Here is a 22,372-nt window from a genome sequence, read left to right as displayed (position 1 = left end):
CCACCGAGGGGGGTGGCCGCCGCGTGTCCTACATTCGCTGCCTCCCCCCAGCCCCTGCGGTGCCCTGTGGGGAATTGGGTGGGCAGCTGCAGGCTCACCCCAAAGGCTGGGGATGCTCCGGGGGCCGCTGGGTCCAAGCAGGGTCCTGGTGCTGGGCAGGACCCCAAAGTGGCCGGGCACCTCGCTGCAAGGGGCAGCACGGAGCGGCTGTCACCTGCAGTGGTGCCGGGGCTGCTTCCTGTGCAGGAGCAAAGCTGGGGCCGGAGCAGAGGGCGAAAGAGGGAACAGAAAGCCCCAGGTGCAGGGGGGCTGCGGGGGGAGCTGGAGCCGTGTCCCCTGGGCTGGGGACGCAGGTGCCCTCCTGCATCATCCCCCAGCCCCTCGCAGTGCTGGCGGCTCCAACCGAGCCGTGTCGGGGCATTTGCCCCCCGGGACCCCTGCCCCTTCCCCCAGCCCTCCCGTGCTTCCAGCAGCTCCACGGCCCTGGGGCTCCAACTGGGAGCTCCTGGGGCCAGCAGGGACCCCGCGCAGAGCCGGGATAAGCCAGGGAAAGACGTCTGGAGCCAGGAGAAAGGAGGGATTGAGGGATTACCGCTGCGAGAGGCAGAACGCCTGCTGCAGCCTGGAATCAATTTGCTCCCCCCTGGGGAGAGGAAAGCGGGGCCCCTTCCCCGCAGATCCTAATCTGCCCCGTAAGGAGGAGGAGGGAACGTTGTCAACAACCAGCAGGTCGTCCCCCCAGCGCTGGGGGGGCACAGGGGCTTGGGGACAGAGCAGAGCATGGGACCCCAGGGGCGGGGGGGATGTCACGCTCCAGCAGCTGCCCCCGGTTCCTGGAGCCCCCGTTTCCCACCAGAACAAGCCATGCCTGCACCAAGCACGGCTCCAATCATCCCTCCAGGCATCCTGCCTGCGCCCAGCCCCGTGCCAACAGCCCACAGCAGCCCCCGCTCCCCTCCTTGGCATCATCCCCGTGTGGCTCTCGCATGGGGTGGGAGATGCAAACAGCAGCCCCCTGGGCTGGGGTCTCCTGGAAGCGCCGGGTGTCCCCAACCAGCCTCTCCTCCCACCCCCAGGTGCTGTCCCCAGCCCTGCGTCACCAGTGCTGAGCGGAGGACAGCTATTTCTGTCACCCGGCGGGCAGATGCTGGCCACAAAGCTGAAGATGTGGGACACGGCTCCGGAGCAGGGTCGTGGCTGCTTCTCCTTCCCCCCCTGGGGCTGGGTTTGTGCTCTCAGCGCAGCTCTCGGTATCGGTGCAGCACATGCTCAAACCACAGGTTGCAGAGCTCGGAGACACCGGCGGCTCCACTGGGCGAGGAGGGGAGAGGTCCTGCAGGGCGATGGAGAAGGTGAGGGGCTGCAGTGAGGGTTCACTGGGGGTTCGGGCGGAGACACCGCTCTCTGGCTCCTATTTCTGCTTTAAAATGTTCTCCTGTGCACCTTGTGGGTTGGGAGGCAGCGCCCTGGGGAAGGGCAGAGCAGTGCTGGGTGCTCCAGGTCCCCAAGCCCAGGGTGGGGAAGGAGCTGGGGGAGCTGCTGGGGGCTGATCCTGGCTGGTGCTGGGGCTCGGGCACTGCTGCAGCCCTGGCTCATCCTCACGGGCTCACCAATGGAGCAGGAGGGAGACGGCAGCCGTGAGGCTGCTTTGGGTCAGATCCTGATCCTGAGCTCTCCAGCAACGAGGGCCCAGTGGTGCTGTGCCAGGCTGTGGTGCTGCCCCTTTCCCCTGTGGCAGGGCTGGGAGCTGGGAGCACTGGGAGCACTGGGCACATCTACCCGCAACCTGTGCAAGGCAGGGGGATGCTCTGGGCGCATCCCTGGCCGGGATCAGGACCAGGCAGTGTGGGGCTGAGCCCCACAGGGGTCCCCAGGGCTCATGCACAAGCACGCAGGTGCTTGGGGAAGGTCTCTGCGCACCCACAGCTCCTGGCACCGCCAGCGTGGAGCCTGGGGGCCGGCTGGATGGGGCCCCCCGGGGTCATGGGCTGGGTGCGAGCCCCCGGGGGCATCAGGAGCAGCTCCCCCACGGTGGGGTCAGGGCTGATTTGGGGCTGTGCCGGGGACGCCAGGGCTGGGGTCACGTCTCCCCTCCAGCCCTGAGCTGCAGCAGGGAGCACGGGAAGGGCACGGCTGCTCTCGCAATGACTGAGCGAGGCAAAAGCCGCCGCTGCCTTGGAGAGGGTGTGAGACAGAAACCTCGCTGTGCACGGGGCAGCCCACAAGGGGCCGGGGCGGTGGCGCTGCCGGGGCTCCTTGCAGCGAGCTGTGCTGCTCCACGGGGCTGGGTGGAGGCTGCACACCGCAGCGGGGCTGCGGCTGTGGCTGGTGCACGCCCGGAGCTTCCCTCGCTCCTCATCCCTCTGCTCAGGCAAACCCCAGCCCCACCACCATGGAGACAGCGGCCACCACCGACTTCTACTCCTGGGACTACGACCCCGCGTGGGATGACGGCATGCTGCCCGAGCTGTGCGAGAAGCAGGAGGTGCAGGGCTTCGCCCGCACCTACCAGCCGGCCGTCTACCTGCTGCTCCTGCTCCTGGGCACGGTGGGCAACGGGCTGGTGCTGCTCACGCACACCCGCTACCGCCGGGCGCACAGCGTCACCGACGTCTGCCTCCTGCACCTCGCCCTCTCCGACCTCCTGCTGCTCCTCACGCTGCCCTTCGCCGTCACCGTCACGCTGCAGGGCTGGGCCCCGGGCACAGCCGCCTGCAGGGCGCTGCAGGGCATTTACGCCCTCAACTTCTACGGGGGGTTCCTCTTCCTCACCTGCATCAGCGTGGATCGCTACGTGGCCATCGTGCGGGTGCCGGCCGCTTGCCGCCTGCGCCCGCGGGCTCGCCGCCACGGCTGGCTGACGGCGGGGCTGGCCTGGCTGCTGGCCACGCTGCTGGCGCTGCCCCAGTTCATCTACGGCCGAGCGGAGCAGCACCAGGACCTCCGGATTTGCCGCGTCGTCTTCCCCCCGGCGGTCTCGCGGGCGGCCCGGGGGGCCACCAACCTGGCGCAGGTCGTGCTGGGCTTCGCGGTGCCCTTCCTGGTGATGGCGAGCTGCTACGCGGCTGTGGCTCGGACGCTGCTGGCGGCTCGGGGCACCCAACCCCACCGGGCTCTGCGGGTGCTGCTGGCCCTCGTGCTGGTTTTCGTGGCCCTGCAGCTGCCCCACAGCCTGATGGTGCTGCTGGATACGGCCGAGCTGCTGGCCAGCTGGGAGGTGAGCTGCGCCCAGAGCCGCCGCAAGGACCTGGCGCTGCTGATCACCGGCGGGCTGGCGTACCTGCGCTGCTGCCTCAACCCCCTGCTCTACGCCTTCTTGGGGCAGCGTTTCCGCCGGGAGCTGTGGCTGCTGGCCAGCGATGCCGGCTGCGTGGGACCCATCGACCCGCGCTGCCCCGGCTGCCCCAGTCCCCGCCGGCGTTCGTCGCTCTCCACCTGCCAGGACGTGGCGTAGGGACGCGGTGCCCATGCCCCGGGGCGGGTACCGGCACCCTTGGGGCTCAACACCCCCGTTTTGGGGGAGTTTGAGCCACCCTAAGTCGTTTGAACCACCCTGGCAGGGGCAGGATGGACAGAGCGCACTCCTGGGCAGACGGACGAGGAGCCCCACGGCGTCCTGCCCAACACTGGGATGGGGACGATGCCCCGAGCTCGGGGGGACCGTGCAACGCCAGCTGCCTTCTGGAAGGACCGTGCAGTGTCACACACGGCTCGGGGGGGATGAGCACACCCCAGGGGGACCGTGCGGTGCCGTGTGTGCTCCGGTGGGACCATGCAGTGGCCTCGTGGGCTCTGGGAGGGGGCTGCGGGATGCCCCTGAGCTCGGAGCGCTGCGTGCGGATCCAGACGCAGCAGGGCGCTGGGCAGGGCGCTGGCTTGCACTTTCCTTCCCACCCTGGCAATAAACCCTGCTCCAACCCCGCTGCGAGAGTGGCCGTGTCCCTGCGGGCTCAGGGGGACCTGGGAGGCGGCGGGGAGCGGGGAAGGGACCCGGCACTGGCCGGGGGATGCCTGCAGGCGGCAGCAAAACCCAGCGCGTCCTGCCCGGCCCTGCCTGTCCCTGCCTGTCCCTGCCTGTCCCCACCCGGCTGCCCAGCACTGCAGGGCCTGAACGCGTCTGCCCCAGCCGGGACCCCCGGACGCAGGATGGGGACCCCCAAATGCAGGGCGAGGACCCCCAAACGCAGGGTGGGGACCCCCAAATGCAGGGTGGGGACCCCCTAAACTGGGCTCCAGCAGCAGGAGGGGGCCTGGCTGCAGCCCCGCAGTGGGGAGAGGGGGCTCTGCTTTGTGCAGGGCAGGGGGCTATGGCCTAGGAAAAGGCAGGAGCTGGGGGTATCACGGCCCCCGTCCCCACCAGCACAGCCGAGGTGGCGGCGGAGCCCACCCCGTGGGCTGCAGGGGTTGGGAATCCCCCTGGGGCCGGCAGCAGCGTGATCCCCTGGGAAAAACCTACTCTGGGTCAGGCTGGAAACCCCCCCCCCCAGCCTGAGGGGCGAGAGGGGCTTTCCTCTCCTTTTGTCTCCTCTCACTTCCCCTTGAGTTCTGGCGCAGCAAATCCCATCCCAGCAGGGCTGGGGTTGGTGCCTCTGGGGTGGGCACAACGGGGGTGCCCTCGTCCTCTATCCTGGGGCCAGGCTGAGCGGTGCCGTGGTGCAGAGCAGCACAGGGGGCAGCAGGAGGGGGTTGCCTCTGGCTCTGGCCGAGTTTCTGAGTTTCTTCTGGGGTTTCTGAGAGCGGGGAAGTGCCTCCCCGTGCTGCGGGCTGGAGGCCTCTTCCCGCTCACCCACACACGGCTCCCGCTTTGGGATTAGCCCGGTGCTCTCGCTGGGAGAATCCAGCCCAGACCCTTCGCCTACTTCTGGGCAGGAAATGCAATTACCGCTGACTCAGCACCGCACAGCCCCCATCCCCCCGCCACCCCCCAGCCTCCCCCCCCCTCCTCGCCAACCCGGTGCCAGATGGGGAGCACCTGGCCCTGCACGCAGCTCCCCATCTCCCTACCCAACCGTCACCCTCGGGCTACCCCGATCCCACCTCTGCTGGCCCCACGGCCGTGCCACATCGCCCACGCTGGCCCCGTGTCCCCTGCGGCCCCCCGGCGGGCTCAGCTCCCTCCCTCCCTGCGTGGCCCCGTGGGGCTGGCGGTGCTGCGTGGGCGTCGAGCTGGCAGCCGGCGGCTCCTGGGCTCCTGCCTGCGCATCCCCGGTCCCAGCGGCTCCAGGGGAGCGGGGCTGGGGGGCTTAACCCCTTCGGGGGCTGTGGGAGCGGGGCTGGGGGATGTCACAGGGTTGAGGTGTGACCCAGGCACCAGTTCCTTCCATGGATGGGGTGGCCAAGGCTGGCAGGAGCGCCCTGCCCTGCCTGACCGTGGCACCGAGGGGTGGCCAAAGCCACGCTGCTGCGGGTGGCGGCACCGTGCGCCCCATGGGCCCCGTTCCCAGCCCCGGCACACGACACCGGCGGTGCCAGGCCTCACCGGGACGGGGGCAGCGCATGTCCTCGGTGCCACCACCGGTGACAGCCCCGGTGCACGGCACCGGGTGCCACCAGCCCGGCACCTCCCAGCCTGGCCACCAAGCACCCGGTGCCCGGTACCGAGGTGCCGCTGCCCACACCGGGCGCACCGGGGCGGCCGGATCCCCCCGAATCCCCGACGTGCCCGGTTCCCCGCTGGAGGCGGGTGGGCACCCGGGGGTGGGGGGTGCCCGGTGCTGCCCCCCCAGCCCCGTTCGGCCGCGCGCCCCCGCCCGGTGGATGACGCAAACGGCGGCCCCGCCGCCCCGGGCGCGCTGGCTCCGCCCCGGGCTGTGCGCGGCGATTGGCGGGGGCCGGTGACGCGCCGGGGCCGGCCCGCCCGGGGCGGCGGCGGCGGCGGCGGGGCCGGTCCCGGTGGCGGCGGCGGCGGCCGGTGCTCGGCGCAGCGCGGGCGGCGGGGCCGGGCCCGGCGGGGCGATGCCGTTCCCCGGCGGGCTCTGGTGGCTGCTGTGCTGCCGGCAGGGCTTCACGCTGCTGCGGCGGGACTACGGCGACGCGGACCGGGAGGCGGACGGCGAGGCCGAGGAGGAGGCGTCCTTTGAGCTCCGAGCGCAGGGAGACCAGGTGAGTGCTACCGGCACCGGCACCGGAGCCGCGGCTGGGCACGGCGCGGTGGGTGCCACCGTGCGCCCCTCGTCCCGTCCGGGGCGCACGGCTCGGTTGGGCTCGGCTCGGCTCGGCCCGCGGCTGTCCGGTACCGTGCTGGGCTGCGCTGCACCGGCCCCGCTCCCGGTGCACCGGCCGCTGCCTGCGGGCCCCGAGCGTGGCTCGCACGGGGCTCGGAGCCCGTCCCGGTGCGCGCCGTGCGGGGCCGGCACCGCGGTGCGCACGGGTTTGCCCGGTCCCGGGAGGCTTCGGAGAGCTCGGCCCGGAGGTCGGGGCACCGGGAGCGGATCCGGCCCTTCCCGGTAGCGACCGGCCGGCTCCGGTCTCCGCCGCCGCTTGCCCGGGCACGTCCCTACCGCGGTCGGGGCGCGCCGGGGCCCGCGGGCAGGGGTGCCCTTGGCGCGTCCCCGCACCGGCCGCTCCCCGGGCACCGGGACCGGAGCCACCGGGGCTCGGCGGGGCTCCCGGGCAGCCGGTGGGGGGTGTCCCGGCCGCGGGGGGCGTGCGGGCTCCCGGTACCACCGCAGGTCGCTGCGGGGGGGGCTCTGCGGTGCTCAGGGGGCCGGGCTCCTGCTGCTCCGTGGTGTGACCGGGGGGGCTGCCCAGGGGCTGGGGCTGATCCTGGCACAGCCTGGGGGGCTGCGGACCCCCTGGGCTCATCCTGAGCCCCCCCGTGTGCAGCCCCTGCCTGAGCTGGGGCACTGGGGGGAGGCTGGCCGGGGGTGTTGCCCCCCTATGAACAGGGCCTGGGGCACAGTGGGGGGGTGCACGGGGACGAGGGTGCCTGGCTGGTGTCCATGGGGCTGCGTCTGCAGGGTGGCAGAGGGGATGGGGTCCCCTGGCCCAGGGGTCCCCCTGCCCTCCTTGGGAGGAGGCAGCCTGGCTGCTTTTCTATCCCTTTGGGGCCTGGCTCCGTGTTCCCGTTAGCTCAGGCTGTGTCTGGTCAATGGGGAGGCACTGGGGGCTCCCGGAACCCCCGGTGCCCCCAGCCCCTGTTCCCAAGCAGGGCTGGCTCCTGGCCGCTCAACCCAAGCGGTGCTGGTGCCCCCGGGTCCCTCTCTCGGTGCTGCGTGGGCCGTGGCGGCGGCTGCTGGCTCCCAGCCGTGGGGCTGCTGCCGGGGCCGCTCCTGGTGCCCCGCCAGCCCGGTGGGAGCCTGGGCACCCGCGGGGCTTCGGGGCGCAGCCAAAGCCGGGGCGCTGCCAGCCTGGGTGCCCGGCTGGGGAGCGGAGCTGCCTGCGCCTGCTCCTCAAGCAGGAGAAACAGGAACAGATCCAGGCTTGGGATCATCCCGGTGCCACCTCCGAGGGTCGGGTTGGTTTGGGGGTCCCTGTGGGATGGGTTCCTCGGGGTTGCTCTGCGCAGACCTGCGGGTCCAGGCAGCGCTGCTGGGGCCGTTCCCGGCACGCTCCGCGCCGGGGAGCAGGGCCTGGATCTCCCCGCTCCGGCTGCTTCCTCTGCTCGGGGAAGCGGAGCAGCGCGGCGGAAGCCGGCGCTTCCCTCCTGCCGGGCTGCCTTGGGGACGGCTGATAGCGCGGGGGCGGCCGGGGAGCCACGGGGCTGAATCCCTGCCCTTAGGGGACGCGGGGCTTGCTGAGAGCTAAGCTCGCTGCAGCCCCTCTCCTGCCCCGCAGCACCGTTGGTTTGCAGCCTGGTTCCCCTACAGCCGGGCTGGGGACAGATCTGAGCCCCCCCTCTCCAAGCTCCCCCCTTGCAGCAGGGCCTGGCTGTGCTGGGATCCCCTTCCCCAGCAGTGCCAGGGGCTGGAGCCGGGCCCACCGGGTGCCAGTGGCAGTGCCAAGGGCACGGGCCAGCAGCAGAAGCCGTTTTGGGCTTTCCCGTGTCCCACGGGCTGCGCTGGCTCCGGAGGTCCAGGCTGGCGTGGGCGGCCGTGACGCTGGTTCCCCGGGGAGCCCTTTGCCCGCCCCACGGCCGCGGGGTCCTCGGAAACCCTCGGCGCCAGCCGCCCCTTCCCGGGAGCGTGGGAGCAGCTGCCCTGGCCCTGCCGTGGCGGCTTCTCTCCTCTCCTGTTTATTTATAACCCTGAGAAGGAGCCGGCCACCGCCGTCTCCTCCTGCGGGCCACGGCTGAGAGGAACCGGGCACCGTTTCCATGCCTCGCAGCCGGGCAGGAGCGTGGGGAGCTCTCCCTGGCCGTGACCCCGGTGGTGGGACAGCCCCGGCAGGAGCTGGCCCCGTGCACGAGGCGCTGGCGTTGCATGACAGGTGCCCTTAATGCCACGGGTCAGCGGAGCCTGCTCCTGCCCCGGCGCGGCGATACCTGGAGCGGCTCCTGCTCCCCCTCTCCCTGCTGCTATTTTTAGCAGCCGTCTCTTTTTCTCGGTGTTTTTGGAGCGCCCTGACCTGGCTGCGGCTGCCCCCGTGGAGCTGCAGCTGGCGGGGAGCCCGCGCCTCTCCTGGGGTCGCATCCTGCCCGTGCCACCGCATCCCTGCGCCCCGGCGCTGCCGCCTTGCCCTGCCCTGCCCGGTGCCTGCCCGTGCCTGGGCTCTGCCTCATGTCCCGGCACGTGTGCCAGGCTCGTCACGTGTGTGGCACCGCCAACGTCAGGCCGTGCCGCGCGAGGAGGAACCGGCCCCCGTCCCCGCTGCAGGGCCAGGGACTTCCCTGCGCAGCGTCCCACCGCCGCGGGCAGGAAGTCAGCGGCCCCATTACAATGGGACTTTGTGCCGTAAGCGTATTACTCAGCACTGACCTTGTGCAATTCTGCACGGTATTCAGCCTGCCGGGGTCAGCTGAGGATACGCGGCCAGCGCGCCCGGCGGCTGCCCCGAGGGGTGCCCCAGCTGCAGCCCCAGGTGCTCCCCAGGACGCGAGCCCGTCCCTCGGGGTCTGGAGCCGAGCGGTGATCAGGGGGAGGTGGTTTCGGGGAGTGCCAGGCGGTGGCTGTGGGGCTGAGACGTGTCTGCTTCCTCCCCAGGCGTCCCTGGAGGTGAGCCTGAGCCAGCCCACCCGCACCAGCAGCGGCTCGGAGCGGTGAGTGACCCCGTGGTGCCGGGCATCCCGTCGCGTCCCCCTCACGGTGCTGCAGGAGCCGTGCACCATCCTGCCCCCCTCGCCTGGCCGGGCACTTGGCAAGAACAGGGGCTGGTGGTGCTGGGACTGCCGGGCTCCGTCCCCGTATCTGCTGCACCCTCGGGCTCATCCCCATCCCTTTGCCTCAGCCTCGCCGTGTCGGATGGCGCGGCTGCGGCAGGGTTTGCCAGTGGGGCCGTGCGTGGTCCCCGACCCCGGGATGTGTCCGTGGGGACCGTGTCCGTCCATGGGGACCGTGTCCCGGGACGCCACGTGCCCAGGGAGATGGGGTGCTGGGGGCACAGGGGCCTGCTCGCTCCCCGTCCTCCCAGTGCCGACACCGCTGCCAGCATTCCTTCCTGGTTGTTCATTTTCCGAATTCCTTGGCAGGGCCGCGACTGCAAACAGCTTATTTTTAGCCGGGGTCATCTGCACCCGATGGCTGTGCCGCGTTCCCACCGCGGGGTTGCGGGGTGTCCGGTGCCCCCCGGGGACGTTGCTCCCCGCTGCTGCGGCACCGTTGACCCCCACTTCTGGGGGCTTGGCGGGCTCCTGAGGGCGCCCGGGCTCAGCCCTGCGATGTCCCCAGGTCCCTGCTCGTGTCGGAGGAGATGCGCAGTCTCATCGTGGAGAAGGGGCCGGGGCCGGTGGAGGAGGACCCCGATGCTCTGGTGAAAGGTAGGCGCAGCGCTACAGGGTGGTTTTTTTCTGCCCAATCCCCGGGTTCACAGCTGGGGTTGGCAGGATTGTGCCCCGACGGGCTGGATGCCACCCTAGGGTGGCACAAGGCAGGGGACACGGGCATCCAGCGGGGTGGATGGGGCTGGTGGCAGGGGCTGAGGCTTCTCCTTCCCAGGCTGGCTGCAGCGGGAGGTGCGGGGAGGCGTCAAGACCCCCTGGATCCGGCCTCGGAAGTACTGGTTCGTGCTGACCCCCGACTCCCTGGACTACTACAGCAGCAACGAGAAGGGAGCCAAGCGCCTGGGCTCCCTCGTGCTCACCAGCCTCTGCTCCGTGCTCTGGCCGGACAAGCAGACCTACAAGGAGACGGGTAGGGTGCCCAACGGGTGGGCGTCCCCTTGGCAAACCCTAGCGCCCCGTGTCACCCCTTGGCACCCGGGGAGGGGGCGTTGGGTGAGCTGTGTGTCCCCCCCCAGGCTACTGGAGCGTGACGGTGTTTGGCAGGAAGCATTGCTACCGCCTGTACAGCGAGCACCTCAACGAGGCCGTGCGCTGGGTGTGCGCGGTGCAGAAGGTCATCGACAGCAAGGCGCCCGTGCAGACGCCCACCCAGCTGCTCATGCGCGACGTCGAGGTGGGTCCGCGGCACCGGGGTGGGGGACACGGGGGGGATACTGCAGGAACTCGGCCGGGCGGCCCCTCTGCAGCCGCTGCTGTCGCTTTGCAGGAGCACTGCGGCAGCCCTGAGGTCCTGGAGCAGATTTACCGCTGCAACCCCATCCTGCGCTACACCAGCAGCCCGCTCTACGCCCCCCTGCTGCCCTTCCCCTACGGCAGCCTGGACCAAAGCGGTGAGCGGGTGGGTGGGGGGGACCCTGGGGTGCCAAACCGTGCCGGTGCAGGGGACCCCGGGGTGCCAAACGGTGCCGGTGCAGCAGGGAGGGCCGGGTGCTGAGCAGGAGTGGCAGGAGTTGGGCTGGGTCTGAACCGCTCCACGTCATGGGCACGGTGCCCGGTTGCTGGGGGCGATTTGGAGAGCCCAAAATCGTGGCTGTTAACACCCCCTCCCCATCCCATCCCGTCCTGTCCTGCAGCCCCCGGTCCCCGCAGCTACACCACGCTGCGCGACGAGGCCGTGAAGCTCTTCAACTCGCTGCAGCAGCTGGAGTCGCAGCGGGACCCGGTGCCGCTGATCCAGGGCATCCTGCAGACCTGCCTGGACCTGCCGCCGCTGGTGGACGAGATTTACTGCCAGCTGGTGAAGCAGACCACGGAGCCGCCGGCGCCGGGCGGGCCGGGCGACTTGCACTACTGGCAGCTGCTCACCTGCATGAGCTGCACGTTCCTGCCCTCCCCGCCTGTCCTGCGCTTCCTGCGCTTCCACCTGGACAGGCGAGTGCCACGGAGCTCGCCGGGTTCCCACCGGGATTGGCGCGGGGTCCCCGGCACTGCTGTGACCCCCCTTTTCCTCTTACCCTGGTGTCCCCCCCCCCCGCAGGACGGAGAGCCGCTTCCCTGCCTCGGAGATGGCCAAGTACGCCTGCTTCATCCGGGAGGCTCTGGGCAAGACGAGGGGCAGGGAGTGCGTGCCGTCCCTGGAGGAGATCCTGGTGCTGATGCGGCGGCAGGAGATGGTCTGCACCGTGCACTGCCCCGGCGCCGCCGCCTGCAGCGTGGCCATCAGCTCCCACACCACGGCCGAGGAGGTGAGGGCCGAACCCGTGCCGTGTGCGGGGCTGGGGAGCATCAGGCAGAGGGGACGGGGGCGGGGAGGCAATTTGGGGGATGCGGGGACGCCTGCCTCTGCCCGCCGTGACCTGTCTGTGTCCCTTTGCAGCCCTGAGCGCCGCGGCCAGGGACGCGCAGTCACCGTTGGTTGCCTTTGTCTCGCCCCAGGTGGCCCGGGAGCTGGTGTCGCGCCTGGGGCTGTCCCAGAGCCCCAACCTCTTTGCGCTCTACGAGCAGTCCCGGCTCCGGGAGCAGCCCGTGGGCAGCTCCACGCTGCTGGCCGACGTCCTCACCAGGTTTGAAAAGTAAATGTCCTGCTCTGCTGCCTACGGGGAGGGAGAAGGAAGGGGGGCAAGCGGGTCCCGGGGACGAGGGGATGCTGTGGGGGGCTGCGCCCACCTGCGTTGCCCAGCGCTGACGGCGCTGCTCTCTTGGCGCAGCCTGGCCGGGGAGGAGCGGGAGCAGGACGCGCCGTGCCGGCTCTGCTTCAAGCACTACGGCTTCCTGGACACGGACAACGTCCCGCGGGACAGCCTGGAGTTTGCCCTCCTCTTTGAGCAGGTGAGAGCCGTGCCACGGTGCCACGGGTGGCCGTGCTGTGCCACGGTGCCATGGGTGGCCGTGCTGTAGTGGCTGTCCCGTGCCATGGTGCCACGGGTGGCCGTCCTGTGCCACGGTGCCATGGGTGACCGTGCCGTAGTGGCTGTCCTTTGCCATGCCACGGGTGGCCGTGCCCTGGTGGCCGTGCCGTGCCCGGGCACCCGTCTCACCCTGCCCTCCCCCAGGCTCACGAGATGGTGCTGCGGGGCTACGTGCCCACGTCGGAGGAGACGCTGCAGACGCTGGCGGCGCTGCGCCTGCAGAGCCTCAACAGCGACTTCTCCACCCACGCCCCCTTCCCGCGCCTGGAGGAGCTTTTCCCACCCCACGTCCTGCACGCCCGCCTGCCGGCCCCCCGCCCCGACCCCCCGCCCCCCAAATGCCGCGGGGCCCGGCTGCGCGCGGGGCTGCTGGCCGGGGGGCTGTGGGGGCACTCGCTGGCCAAGCAGCGCGCCGAGAGGGATCAGCGCCTGCGGGGTCGCCTGCGGGAGGAGGGGGCCAGCACCATGGCTGCCATCGTGGAGAAGTGGAAGCTGCTGCAGGGCATGGGGCGGCCCGAAGCCATGGCCGCCTACGTGGCGCTGGTGCGGGAATGGCCGGGATTCGGCTCCACGCTCTTCGACGTGGACCTGCGCGCGGTGAGGCCCCGGCGCGGCAGCGAGGGGACGGGGAACGGGCGGGAGGGGGTGGCCCTGACGCCCCTCTCCACGCAGAGCCCGGTGGGAGCCGGCCCCCAGCGGCTGTGGCTGGGCATCGGGGCCAAGGCGGTGTCGTTGTACAAACCGGGGGAGCCCGAGCCCTTGGACAGCTTCTGCTACGGTCGCATCTCCTCCTTCGGGGCCTCCGACAGCAGCACGTTCCGCCTCTCCGTGGAGGACCGGGACCTGCTCTTTGAGACCTCCCAGGTAAGGGGCATCCCTCCGTCTGTCCCTCCGTGCTGCCGTCTGTCTGTCCGTCCATCCGTTGTCCCCCTCGGGGGGACTGTTAGGAACGTCCCCCTAGGGCGCAGCCCCCTCCGACCACCCGTCTCCCCTCCGCCCCGCAGGTGGACGAGATCGCCCAGCTCCTCACCACGTACCTCGCCTCCACGGCTGCCCGCCGGCCACCCCAGGAGCCAGCCCCCAGCCCCCCCCTCGATCCGGACCCCTCCGCGCTGCCCCGGGGGCTCTGCCCCGTGGCCGGGCCCTGGCAGCGCCCGCCACCCACCGGCTCCTTCGGCAGCTAGCCCGGTGGCCACGGAGGATGCTCCGGGTGGACGGCGCGGGGAGGGCGAGCGGTGGGGTCCGCGCCGACCCCCGGTGCCCCGCGCTCTCCCCGCTCCACCGTTGCCTTTCTGGTTATTTCCTTAATTTATTTCGAGACGCCCGCTCGCCCACGTCTCCCAGCACTTTCCCTGGAGGGGGCAGCGGGACGGCCGTGTCGCGGGTGCCCGGTGCTGGCTGCGCTCCTGCTTCCCCTGGCCGGTCCCCCCCCAACGCTGCTGCCCCCCCAGGCCCGTCCCCTTCCCCTGTCCCCCTGGTGCCTTCGCCTCCAGCACTTGTGCTGCCCTTGGCGGCTCTGCCTCTGCCCTGGCTCCTTCCATCCTGGTGCTTTTGCCCCGGGCGAGGAGGTGCTGGGCAGCAGCGCTGCCGTCTGTCCGTCCGTCTGTCCGTCCGCTGAACCCACCCTTCCTGGAAAGCTGCGGGCGGCTTTTGGCCGAGCTGCCTCGGGGCCCGGTGCGCTCCTGCCAGGTGGCCCCGCGGTGGGGCTCGGGGTGCAGGGGTGGCCGGCCCGGGGGGCGGCAGGGTGGGTTGGGCAGGTACGGCTGGGGCTCAGCCCCGTGGCATTGCCTCTGTAAAGTTTGTCGGTTCCAGTCTTTTGGGTTGTTTTTTTTTTTTGTTCTTTTTTGTTGTTGTTGTTCATTTTTTGTTGTTGTTGTCGTTTTTTTGTTTTTTAAATAAATGCACAAAAGCAAAGCGGAGCCTTCCTGCGTCCCCCAGCCAGCAGGCGTGGATGGGATCCTGTCCCCGCGGGGACAGCGGGGCCCCATCCCGGGCGGCCCCCGTTCCGCGGGGAGGGTTCGGCACAGCGTGTCCTTGGGGGGCAGGGAGCCGCCGTCCCTGCGGCCAACGCCGGGAGCCGGGCTCCTCGCTCTGCCCTTTGGCATTTCGTCAACAGCACAGCCAGCGCTGCGGCTCCGCTTCCAGCTCCCCCCGGCACCCGCTGGCACTGGCTGCCCCGGCTGGGGGGGAACCGTCCCCGCAGCGGGCGCCTCGGTGGGGCCGGTGCCAAAGAGGGCGTGGGAGCATCGGCGCTGCGAGGGCCGGCGAGTATTTTTAGCCCGCTGCTCCGTGCCACACGGTCAGAGGAAAAGGCTAATTCTCACCTTGGGCCGATGGGGTTTGGGCTGGGGCCAGCGCTGCCCCGCACCCGGGGCGGTCAGGACCACACAGCCCCTTGCCTGATGCCACCCCGAGGTGCCAGCCCCTTACCTTGGGGCCAGAATGGTGGGGAGCTTTTTTTTTGTGCGCCCCCCATCCTGCACGTGGCCTCGCCCCTGTGAAACATTAACGCGGGCACCCGCGTGCGGGACGGGAGGCGAAGGCAGGGCGGTGCCGGCGCCCGGTCAGCCGTGCCGCAGGTCCTTCCAGTATTTCTGGCTCTGCTGCAGCTGCCACCCGGCTCCCCGGCCCTGCCCGGCCACCCTGCGCCGTGCGGGTGAGCAGCAGGAGCCCCTCGGGTGCCGAGGCCGGCCGGCGAGGTGAGGTGAGCGCTGGTTTCTGGGGGCTGTGTCTGCGAGCCACTTCGGAGCTGCTCGCTGCAGGTGGGGTCAGTGCAGGAACAGCCTTTATTAAAGCAAAATAACCTACAAAAATATAGATACAGCCTGTGCCCCAGGCCTGATCTGGCGAAGGAGGAACACGGCCTGTGCCCAGGGCAAGGACTGGCTCAGCCACACAGAGCCCTCGGCCCCAGGACCCAAATCTTTGGGCCAAGCCTGCTCCTGGCCCCCCGATTTCGCTCTCGCCCTCCTCCGTGCGAGCGCCGTGCTCCCAGGGGAAGAGCTTTCCCTACCAGCAGCTGCCCCAGTCCCGTCCTGGGCCCGTGGAGCAGAGGCTGTCCCCTGCCAAGGGTCTTAGGGGCAGTGCAGCTCCGTGCTGAGCCGCTCCTGCGTGTGTGTGTGCAGCCACCGTGGCGATGCCAGCTGCGGCCGGGCAGCTCGGAGGGGTGCTAAAGGTGGGCACAGCAGAGCCGAGCCCCGCTGGCACGCGTGGGGGAGGCCGTGGGACCCTCCCGTTCCCCCCACACGCACAGGGCCCTCACTGCTCCTGCGTGCCCCAGGAGATGTAGTCGGGGCGCGTGGCCGCGTGGTACTCGTCGATCAGCTGCTGCACGATCTCCCGGGAGTTGTCCAGCTCGTCGAAGTTGTCCTTGAAGATGTCCTCCTTGCGGAACTGCTCCAGGAAGGCCTCCCGCTTGCGCAGCTTGTCGTACTGCCGGCACGTCCGCTCAAACAGCTGGAGAACGGCAGCAGCGAGGCGGTCAGGAGGGCCGCGGGTCCCCGGGGAGCCCGCGCGCAGAGACACCAGGACGGGGCCCTCAGCCTCCCCCGGCTGCTGCTCGGGAGGGAGGACGGTGAGCAGCACCAGCTCCTGCCCCCGGCCGATGTTTGCCACCAGCTCGTGCTTCTGGGGCTGTTTTAACCCAGGAAGAAAGGAATCGAGCTCCTGGGAGAGCAGCACCAGGGATGGGGACCTACAGGGAAGGGTGGGACCCCAGGCTCGAGCTGAACCCCGCCGTGCTGCAGGAGAGAACTGGCCCCCACCCCGCACCTGCAGGCCCCGCTGGGGCTTTGGGGAAGGTCGAGAGGAGGAATGGATGTGCCTGGAAGGGGAGAAGCTCAGCTCCAGGGGGCTGCTGCTGCCCGTGGTGCAGGGGGAACTCACCGAGGAGATGTTGGTGTGGTTTGCCATCATCAGCCCGCTGACGCGGTGTGCGGAGGGCAGGTAGGGGGACTTGCGGGACAAAGCCACCTGGATGCTGGCGGGCCCCCAGGGGATAAAGTTGGCCAGCTTTCGCTCCCGGATCCGCTGCAGGCTCTTGTGAACCTGGTGGGACAAGAGCAGAAAAGGGGGAGAAAAGCGCTGGGCAAAGCAGCCCCAGGACAGCACTCCCATGAGTGCCAGGAACTGCTGCGATGGTTTATCCCCGATGGTTTATCCCCGTGGGAGCTCACCTGCGTGGGATCCACCTCCCCCTGGATGATGTTGAGGATGGCGATGTAGCAGTGGTTGGTCTGCCTGTCTCGCCCCGTGGACACCATCACGTTTTTGGGCTGCAGCAACCTTCTCATCACATCCAGAACCGTGGTTTTCCTCACGCTGGCCACCTGCAAAGGGCGGTCAGGGTCAGAGGCAGCGGGCGTGCTGCTCCCTCACCCTCCCGCTGCCCCGCACACGCACGCAGGAGCAGGGGGCAGCTGGAGGGGAGAAGCCCTCAGCCCAGGGGATGGAGCCACGTGCAAAAAGCTGCATGCAGGATGGGCAAACCCCAACGTCACACCGCAGGCACGGCCAGGCTGAGAGCTGGAGCAGCAGCCAAGGCTCCACCGAGGGAGCTGAGCTCCTCCAGCAGCACAGCAGGGGCCGAGGGGTGAAGCTCAGAGCTCAGAGCACCGGGGCCACGTTTTGTGTTGCTGCCATCAACCCGTCCTGCCCTGCTGCTGAGACAAGGAGCAGGGCTGGAGGAGAGGATGGGGTCATTCCCCACTGCAGCCCACACCCCATCGCTCTGCAGTGAGCCTGTGGGGGGCTGCAGCAGTCCCCGGGTGCTCACGCTGGGTGCCAGCACCCAAAGGTGCGTGCCCGCGGCGAGGACAGCTTGGTGGTGTGGCAGCCCAGGTCCCCTCCGAGCTGCTGGCTGAACCCCTCCCCACACTCCTCCTCTCTGGGAGGACAGATCACACGCTCGATACCCTTTTCAGAGCCAGCAGTTTTTCAGATTTGCTCCTCTGAGTAACATCCTGAGGAAATGCACACAACAAGAGGAGAACAGCAGCTGTTAGCCCCGAGCAGAACTGAGATGCGGCCAACGCAGGTGAGTGTCTCAAAACAAAACAGCCTCGGCCTCCCCTGCAGCCAGGGGGGCACAGGCTGGGGACCAGCTGAAGGTGAGAGGCAGCATTTGATGCAGCTGAGGGGCAACCATCCCTTCGGGGTAGGGGCTGACACCTGGAGACCACGCTCAGCCTCGGCGTGACACCGACCAGCGGTGGCCTGAGTTGGCGGCTCACTGCGGCGACAGGCCTGGCAGGCAGAGCTTGCTCTGATCATTTCTAAGGCTGCCTTTTGCCAAATCAAACATTGTCGGCTCTCCCAAAGCTGCCACCGCCGACCTGAGGCATGCAGGAGGCAGCCCAGCACACGCACAGCTGCGAGTGGCGTCACGCTCGGGCTGTCAGGCGAGGCGAGGTGGCTGCACGCGGCGTAGGACCGAGCATTTACAGCTCCCACCACGGCTCCGGGGCTGAGGGATGGCAGCAGGCGAGCGTGGCAGCTCCTGCTGCCCTCGGGGAACGGGAGGAGCCCCCCGGCGGGCTGCTTTAGGGACTGGGCTGCCTTACCGACTGGTCCGTAGTGAGCGGCGTGTAGCCCGTCATGAGGAAGTGCAGGCGCGGGGTGGGGATGAGCGAGGCGATCAGCCCGATGAGGTCGTTGTTCATGTAGCCAGGATACCTGAGCGTGGTGGTGCTGGCAGACATGATGGTGGAAACCTTTTTGGGGGGGAGAGGAGCAGGTCACTGCGTGGCCACGGAGCGTGTTCCACGCAGCGGGGCCGAGGGAGGTCGGGGTGCCCCAGGAATCCGCCCCCGAGGAAGGGCAGGGGGCTCTCATTCCCGGCTCCAGGCTGCCCACGCTGAGCCTGGGGAGCTCAAACCAAATTAAAATCACCGGGAAAGCCCCGTGCCAGCTCCTCGGGAGGGAAGAGAAGAGCTCACCAGCTGGTTGATCTGAGAGAAGGAGGGATTCTGAATGTGCAGCCGGTCTGTGGCGATGCGATTCAGGGCTGTGTTGTCTAGAACCACCTGCAGGAGGGGACAAAAAAAAAAAAAAGAAAAAGAAAAAAAAAAAAGCTCCGTGAAGCTTAAAGGAGGCACCCAGAGGAAAAGGCAGCCCCGGCCACGTGTCTGAGGGCACCGGATCCCGCAGCCTGGCCCAGCGCGGGCCCCGAGCGCCGCAGCCCGGCCGAGCCCTCCCGCGGCAGGTGGCAGCCACTGGAAACCACGGAGCTGACTCATTCGTGGAGCGTAACTGACACTGTCAATGGGAGCTCTTCCCTGCGCCTTGGCCACGCTCCCCAGCGCTCTCCCGAAGAGCACAGCCCCTGGGCCAGCACCTCACGGCAGCTTCAGCCTCGGCAGCTCCGCCGGAGCCTCCCCTGCCCTGCTCCCGGCGGGGATGAGCTGGGAGGGAGGAGGTGAGGAGCTGAGGGGGGGGTGAGGGCTGAAGGTGCTGCGTGTTTGGGGGCTGTGGGTGCTGGAAGCAACGCTGGAATGGAGCTCGAGTGGCAGGCTGCAGGGGAAGCACAGCCAGCCCCTCGCTGCCGTGGGGAAAACCTGCTGGATCCCAGGGGCAGGGCAGGACAGCTCGGTAGGGGTCAGAGCAGAGTCCTCATGCCCTGAACCACCAAATCTGCCCGGTTGGAGGTGCTGGGGACCCCCCCTTACCACGCAGTCAGCGTTCTGAGTCAGCCTCTTCAGGGTCAGCAGGGAGTTGTACGGCTGCACCACCACGTCACTCATCTCGTCCTGGTTCGGGAAAACCGAGTAGGTCTCCACCAGCTTCTTGGGATACCTGGTGAGAAAACCCAGCCCTCGGAAGGGTTAACAGGGCCAAGGCAGCACGCTCCCCTCCCACCAGCTCTCTTTGCAGTCTCCAGGGCTCAGGACAGCCGTGAGTCACCAGCACTGCGTGCCAGAGTCGGCTCCCAGGGAGGGAATTTGTCCCAGCAGTGCCTACCCCAGCAGCACGGGGAGCAGGCAGCCAGACGGAGCTACAGGCGAGGCTGAGCCATCCGCAGGCTGATCCAGCAGCTGCCTGCCAGCCCTTTCAAGAGGCTGCAAGCTCCGACAGGCGGGGACGGCAGCTCAAAGCCCACAGCTACAGCCTCCCACCCCTCCCCGGCACAGGCAGGGTGGCAGAAGGCAGCTGCCTGCTGAGAAGGGCCGAGGGAAGGCAGAGCTGGGACAGCGCGAGCCCAGCTCCGGAGCCTCTGTAGTCCCCAGGCGTATCAGGAGCCGTCCCTTCCCCGGGCTCTTTGCCAGGGATTGCACAAGACAGTGTTTGGGTGGGGGCGGTGGCTGGGGCTCTGAGTCAGCTCTCTCCAGCTCTCAGCTCTGGCAGGGTGCCCAGGCATGGGCCAGGCTCTGCTGCGGTGCGGGAAGGGGCTGGGGCCGAGCACTCACCTGTCATTCAGCCTCTCCAGGAGGTAGGAGCCCAGCCCCGAGCCCGTCCCGCCGGCGATGGAGTGGCAAAGCACAAAGCCCTGCAAGGAAGCAGAAGGAGGCGTGGGTCAGCCCCCGGAGCAGGGCAGAGGGTGAGAGCCTCCCCTGCGTGGCCAGGGCTGCAGAGAGGGAGCTGAAGGCAGGCAGAGCTCAGCCCTGGCTCCTCCAGATCGCACGCTCCTCGTGCCACTTCTGCCAGGGGGGGAGGAATCTGCTTCTCTGCACACACCACGAGGTCCAACCGCTGCTCGGGAGCCTCCTGGATTCCTCCCAGCCCAAAGCAGACTTCAGGACAGCTCAGACGTCACCTTCAGCACCCAGCTGCTCGTATAAAATGGACGTGGACCTTCTCAGCCCTTTCCCTGGGCAAGCCTTCCAGGGTCTCTGAAGCCAAACTCCCTCTACCTAACTTCAGGGCAGCTCCTCTCCCCTTGCTGCAGGTCCCACAACCTGCTCTGAGAGCTGCCAGCTTGTTTTTCAAGCCGCATTTTCCCTCTCTCTGTTGCCATGTGACAGCCTGACACAAACACCAGCGAGCCGGGCCTGTCCCCACACAGAAACTGGGTTTACACGACGGTAGCCAAGGTCCTGCCAGAGGCAGGCAGCAAAGAGGCCTGAAAGCTGTCTCCAAGCTCTTGGTGTCCCTGGTGCCCCTTCGATCCAGCCAGAGAGAGCACGGAGCTGCCGGGGAGCCACGGGATGGGGGTGGAAAGGAAAAAGCATGATAATGAGAGGGAGAACTCCTCCTTCAGGCTGTATCCTGTGGAAGCAGCACTGGGGGCAGAAAAATGCCTCACTGAGGTAAAATGATTTCTGGAGAAGCCTGGTAAATGTAGTCATGACAGAAAAGACCTCGCTGCCCCAGCTCCCCTCCCTCCTCACTGTCTGCTCAGCACCTCAGCAAGGACTGAGCCTGACCTCATAAAACATCAGCCTGGCTCTTAAACCACCAGGCAGGGCAACCACAGCCAAAGTCCTCAATTTACTTACTTCCAAACTGTCGCTGCCATCAGCCTCTCTGTCTATTATGTCAAAGATATCTTCGTGGATTTTTTCTCCCTGCAAAAAAGACCGGAATGGGATGGGTTTCTTCCCCGCCACGTCTGACTGGACCCAGGGTGCCCCAGATCAGCCCTAAGTCCCTGCTGAGCGACGTGGTGCTCTGCAGGAGCTGCTGGCCTGATGTAAAGCCTCGTGCCTCAATGCCTTTGGGGCACCAGAGCCTGATACCTGCGAGAAGCCACTGGCCCAGTTGTTCCCAGCTCCGCCGCCATGCTCGGACAGGTAGATGTTTTCTGGGTTGTAGAGGTTGGCGTAAGGGGAGTTGAGGATGGAGTGGATGACCCGGGGCTCCAGGTCCAGCAGCACGGCTCGTGGGATGTAGTGCTCGTCATCTGCCTTTAACGAGGAGCAGTGAATCAGGACGCAGCCGCGGCTCAGCGCGGCTTCTGACTGCGGGGAAACTGCGACCGAGCGTGCCACCCCCTGGCCGCAGCAGAGCACAACACAGCCCTCGTCTGACGGAGGAGAGGAGGGCGAGAAACTCGGAACATCTGTACAGCACGGAGCCTCTCCACGTGCCTCACAGCGTCCCCTGAGCGCAGCGGGCTGGCTCTCCCCCAGCAGTTAGGTGCTGCCTCCCCAGCACCTCCCCTGCAGCACCCGGAGCAGGGCCGGGAGGGCTGGCAGCGGGCAGGCAGCAGGAGCGGGGCTCAGGCTGCTGCTGGGGTTTGCACAGGGGCTGAGGCTGCGAGGCTGACCCCAACGGGGGGGCTGCTGAGGAGAGAGATGGAGCAGCCGGGGCGTCCCTTGGGGCAAGGGGCAGCACCCAGCACCCATGGGTGCAGCACCCATCAGTGCAGTGATGCAGCACCAAGCGCTGCAGCCCCCAGCACCCATGGGTGCAGCCCCCAGCCCCCATGGGTGCAGCCCCCCGTGCCGTGCCCCCGCGGGTACCTGGTAGAAGAAGACGTCCTTGCGGTCAGTGCCCTCGGTGGCGAACTCCTCCACGATGCCCTCGGGGCTGATGCCGTGCTCGGCGCAGAGCTGCTTCCAGAACTCGAAGCCGACTGCGGGCAGCGGGGGGGGGACGGGGTCAGCGGGGGTAGGGGGCAGAGACCCCTGCGGGCCCCGCCCCCTCCCCAAGCCCCGCCCCCAGCCGCCATCAGGCCCCGCCCCCTTCACCCCCAGGCCCTGTGGCCACGCCCCCTGCAGGCCACGCCCCTGCCCCAAAGCCCCGCCCCCTCCCAGCAGGCCACGCCCCCACCCCTGCAGCCCCACCCCCAGCAGGCCCCGCCCACAACACCCTGAAGCCCCGCCCAGCACCAGGCCACGCCCCCTTCCCACACCACGCCCCCAATCAGAGCCCCCGCCCCCTCCCTAAGCCCCGCCCCCTCCCTAAGCCCCGCCCCCTCCCTCACAGCGGCCCAGCCCCGCCCGGGCCCCGCTCTCCCGCTCCTCCCCGCCCCGGCCCGGCCCCGCCGCCGCCCCGCCGCTCACTCTGGTTTCCGCACTGGCCCAGCTGCAGCGTGATGATCTCCCGCGGCATGGCGCCCGCCGCTGCGCTCCCCTCCCGCCTCCCCGCCGCCGCCGCCGCCTCCTTCTCCCGCCCGCTGCCCGCCGCCACGGGCACTGCGCCTGCGCGCCGCGCACTTCCGCCCCACCGCCCCCTCCCCTCCCGCGGCGCCCTGGCAACGCGCATGCGC

At 69.1% G+C, this 22,372-nt stretch overlaps 3 protein-coding genes across 4 annotated transcripts; 2 read left to right on the top strand and 1 right to left on the bottom strand.

The window, feature by feature from the left end:
- The first annotated feature begins 1,151 nt into the window (after positions 1-1,151).
- CCR10 (C-C motif chemokine receptor 10) lies at positions 1,152-3,920 on the top strand. Its single transcript, XM_027445527.3, has 2 exons — positions 1,152-1,352; positions 2,372-3,920. Exons 1-2 carry the CDS (start codon positions 1,266-1,268, stop codon positions 3,452-3,454), a joined length of 1,170 nt encoding a protein of 389 aa, XP_027301328.3. The 5' UTR covers positions 1,152-1,265; the 3' UTR covers positions 3,455-3,920.
- Positions 3,921-5,847: 1,927 nt separating this feature from the next.
- On the top strand, positions 5,848-14,139 carry PLEKHH3 (pleckstrin homology, MyTH4 and FERM domain containing H3). Of its 2 annotated transcripts, none has more exons than XM_072029042.1 (13): positions 5,848-6,102; positions 9,081-9,136; positions 9,765-9,853; positions 10,032-10,226; positions 10,333-10,490; positions 10,584-10,707; positions 10,951-11,248; positions 11,355-11,562; positions 11,753-11,880; positions 12,025-12,145; positions 12,370-12,822; positions 12,898-13,089; positions 13,230-14,139. In XM_072029042.1, the coding sequence occupies exons 1-13, from the start codon at positions 5,956-5,958 to the stop codon at positions 13,407-13,409; spliced, it is 2,349 nt and encodes a 782-aa protein (XP_071885143.1). In that variant the 5' UTR covers positions 5,848-5,955; the 3' UTR covers positions 13,410-14,139. The 2 variants fall into 2 exon arrangements, with proteins under 2 accessions (XP_071885143.1, XP_027301236.3); XM_027445435.3 differs by having other exon boundaries at positions 5,849-6,102; positions 11,753-11,889.
- Positions 14,140-14,993: 854 nt separating this feature from the next.
- TUBG1 (tubulin gamma 1) lies at positions 14,994-22,328 on the bottom strand. The gene is made up of 11 exons (XM_038168602.2): positions 22,167-22,328; positions 21,624-21,736; positions 20,898-21,065; positions 20,658-20,726; positions 19,629-19,708; positions 18,891-19,017; positions 18,162-18,248; positions 17,787-17,936; positions 16,401-16,553; positions 16,111-16,272; positions 14,994-15,681 (listed from the first exon to the last, which is right to left on the bottom strand). Exons 1-11 carry the CDS (start codon positions 22,213-22,215, stop codon positions 15,484-15,486), a joined length of 1,356 nt encoding a protein of 451 aa, XP_038024530.1. The 5' UTR covers positions 22,216-22,328; the 3' UTR covers positions 14,994-15,483.
- Between the last annotated feature and the right edge of the window lie 44 nt (positions 22,329-22,372).

This window comes from Anas platyrhynchos, chromosome 28 (genome assembly GCF_047663525.1).
Source record: "Anas platyrhynchos isolate ZD024472 breed Pekin duck chromosome 28, IASCAAS_PekinDuck_T2T, whole genome shotgun sequence".
In the NCBI taxonomy this organism is placed as follows: Eukaryota; Metazoa; Chordata; class Aves; order Anseriformes; family Anatidae; genus Anas; species Anas platyrhynchos.
The sequence above is the reverse complement of the archived record's forward strand: the minus strand, read 5'-3'. Positions and strand labels throughout refer to the sequence as shown.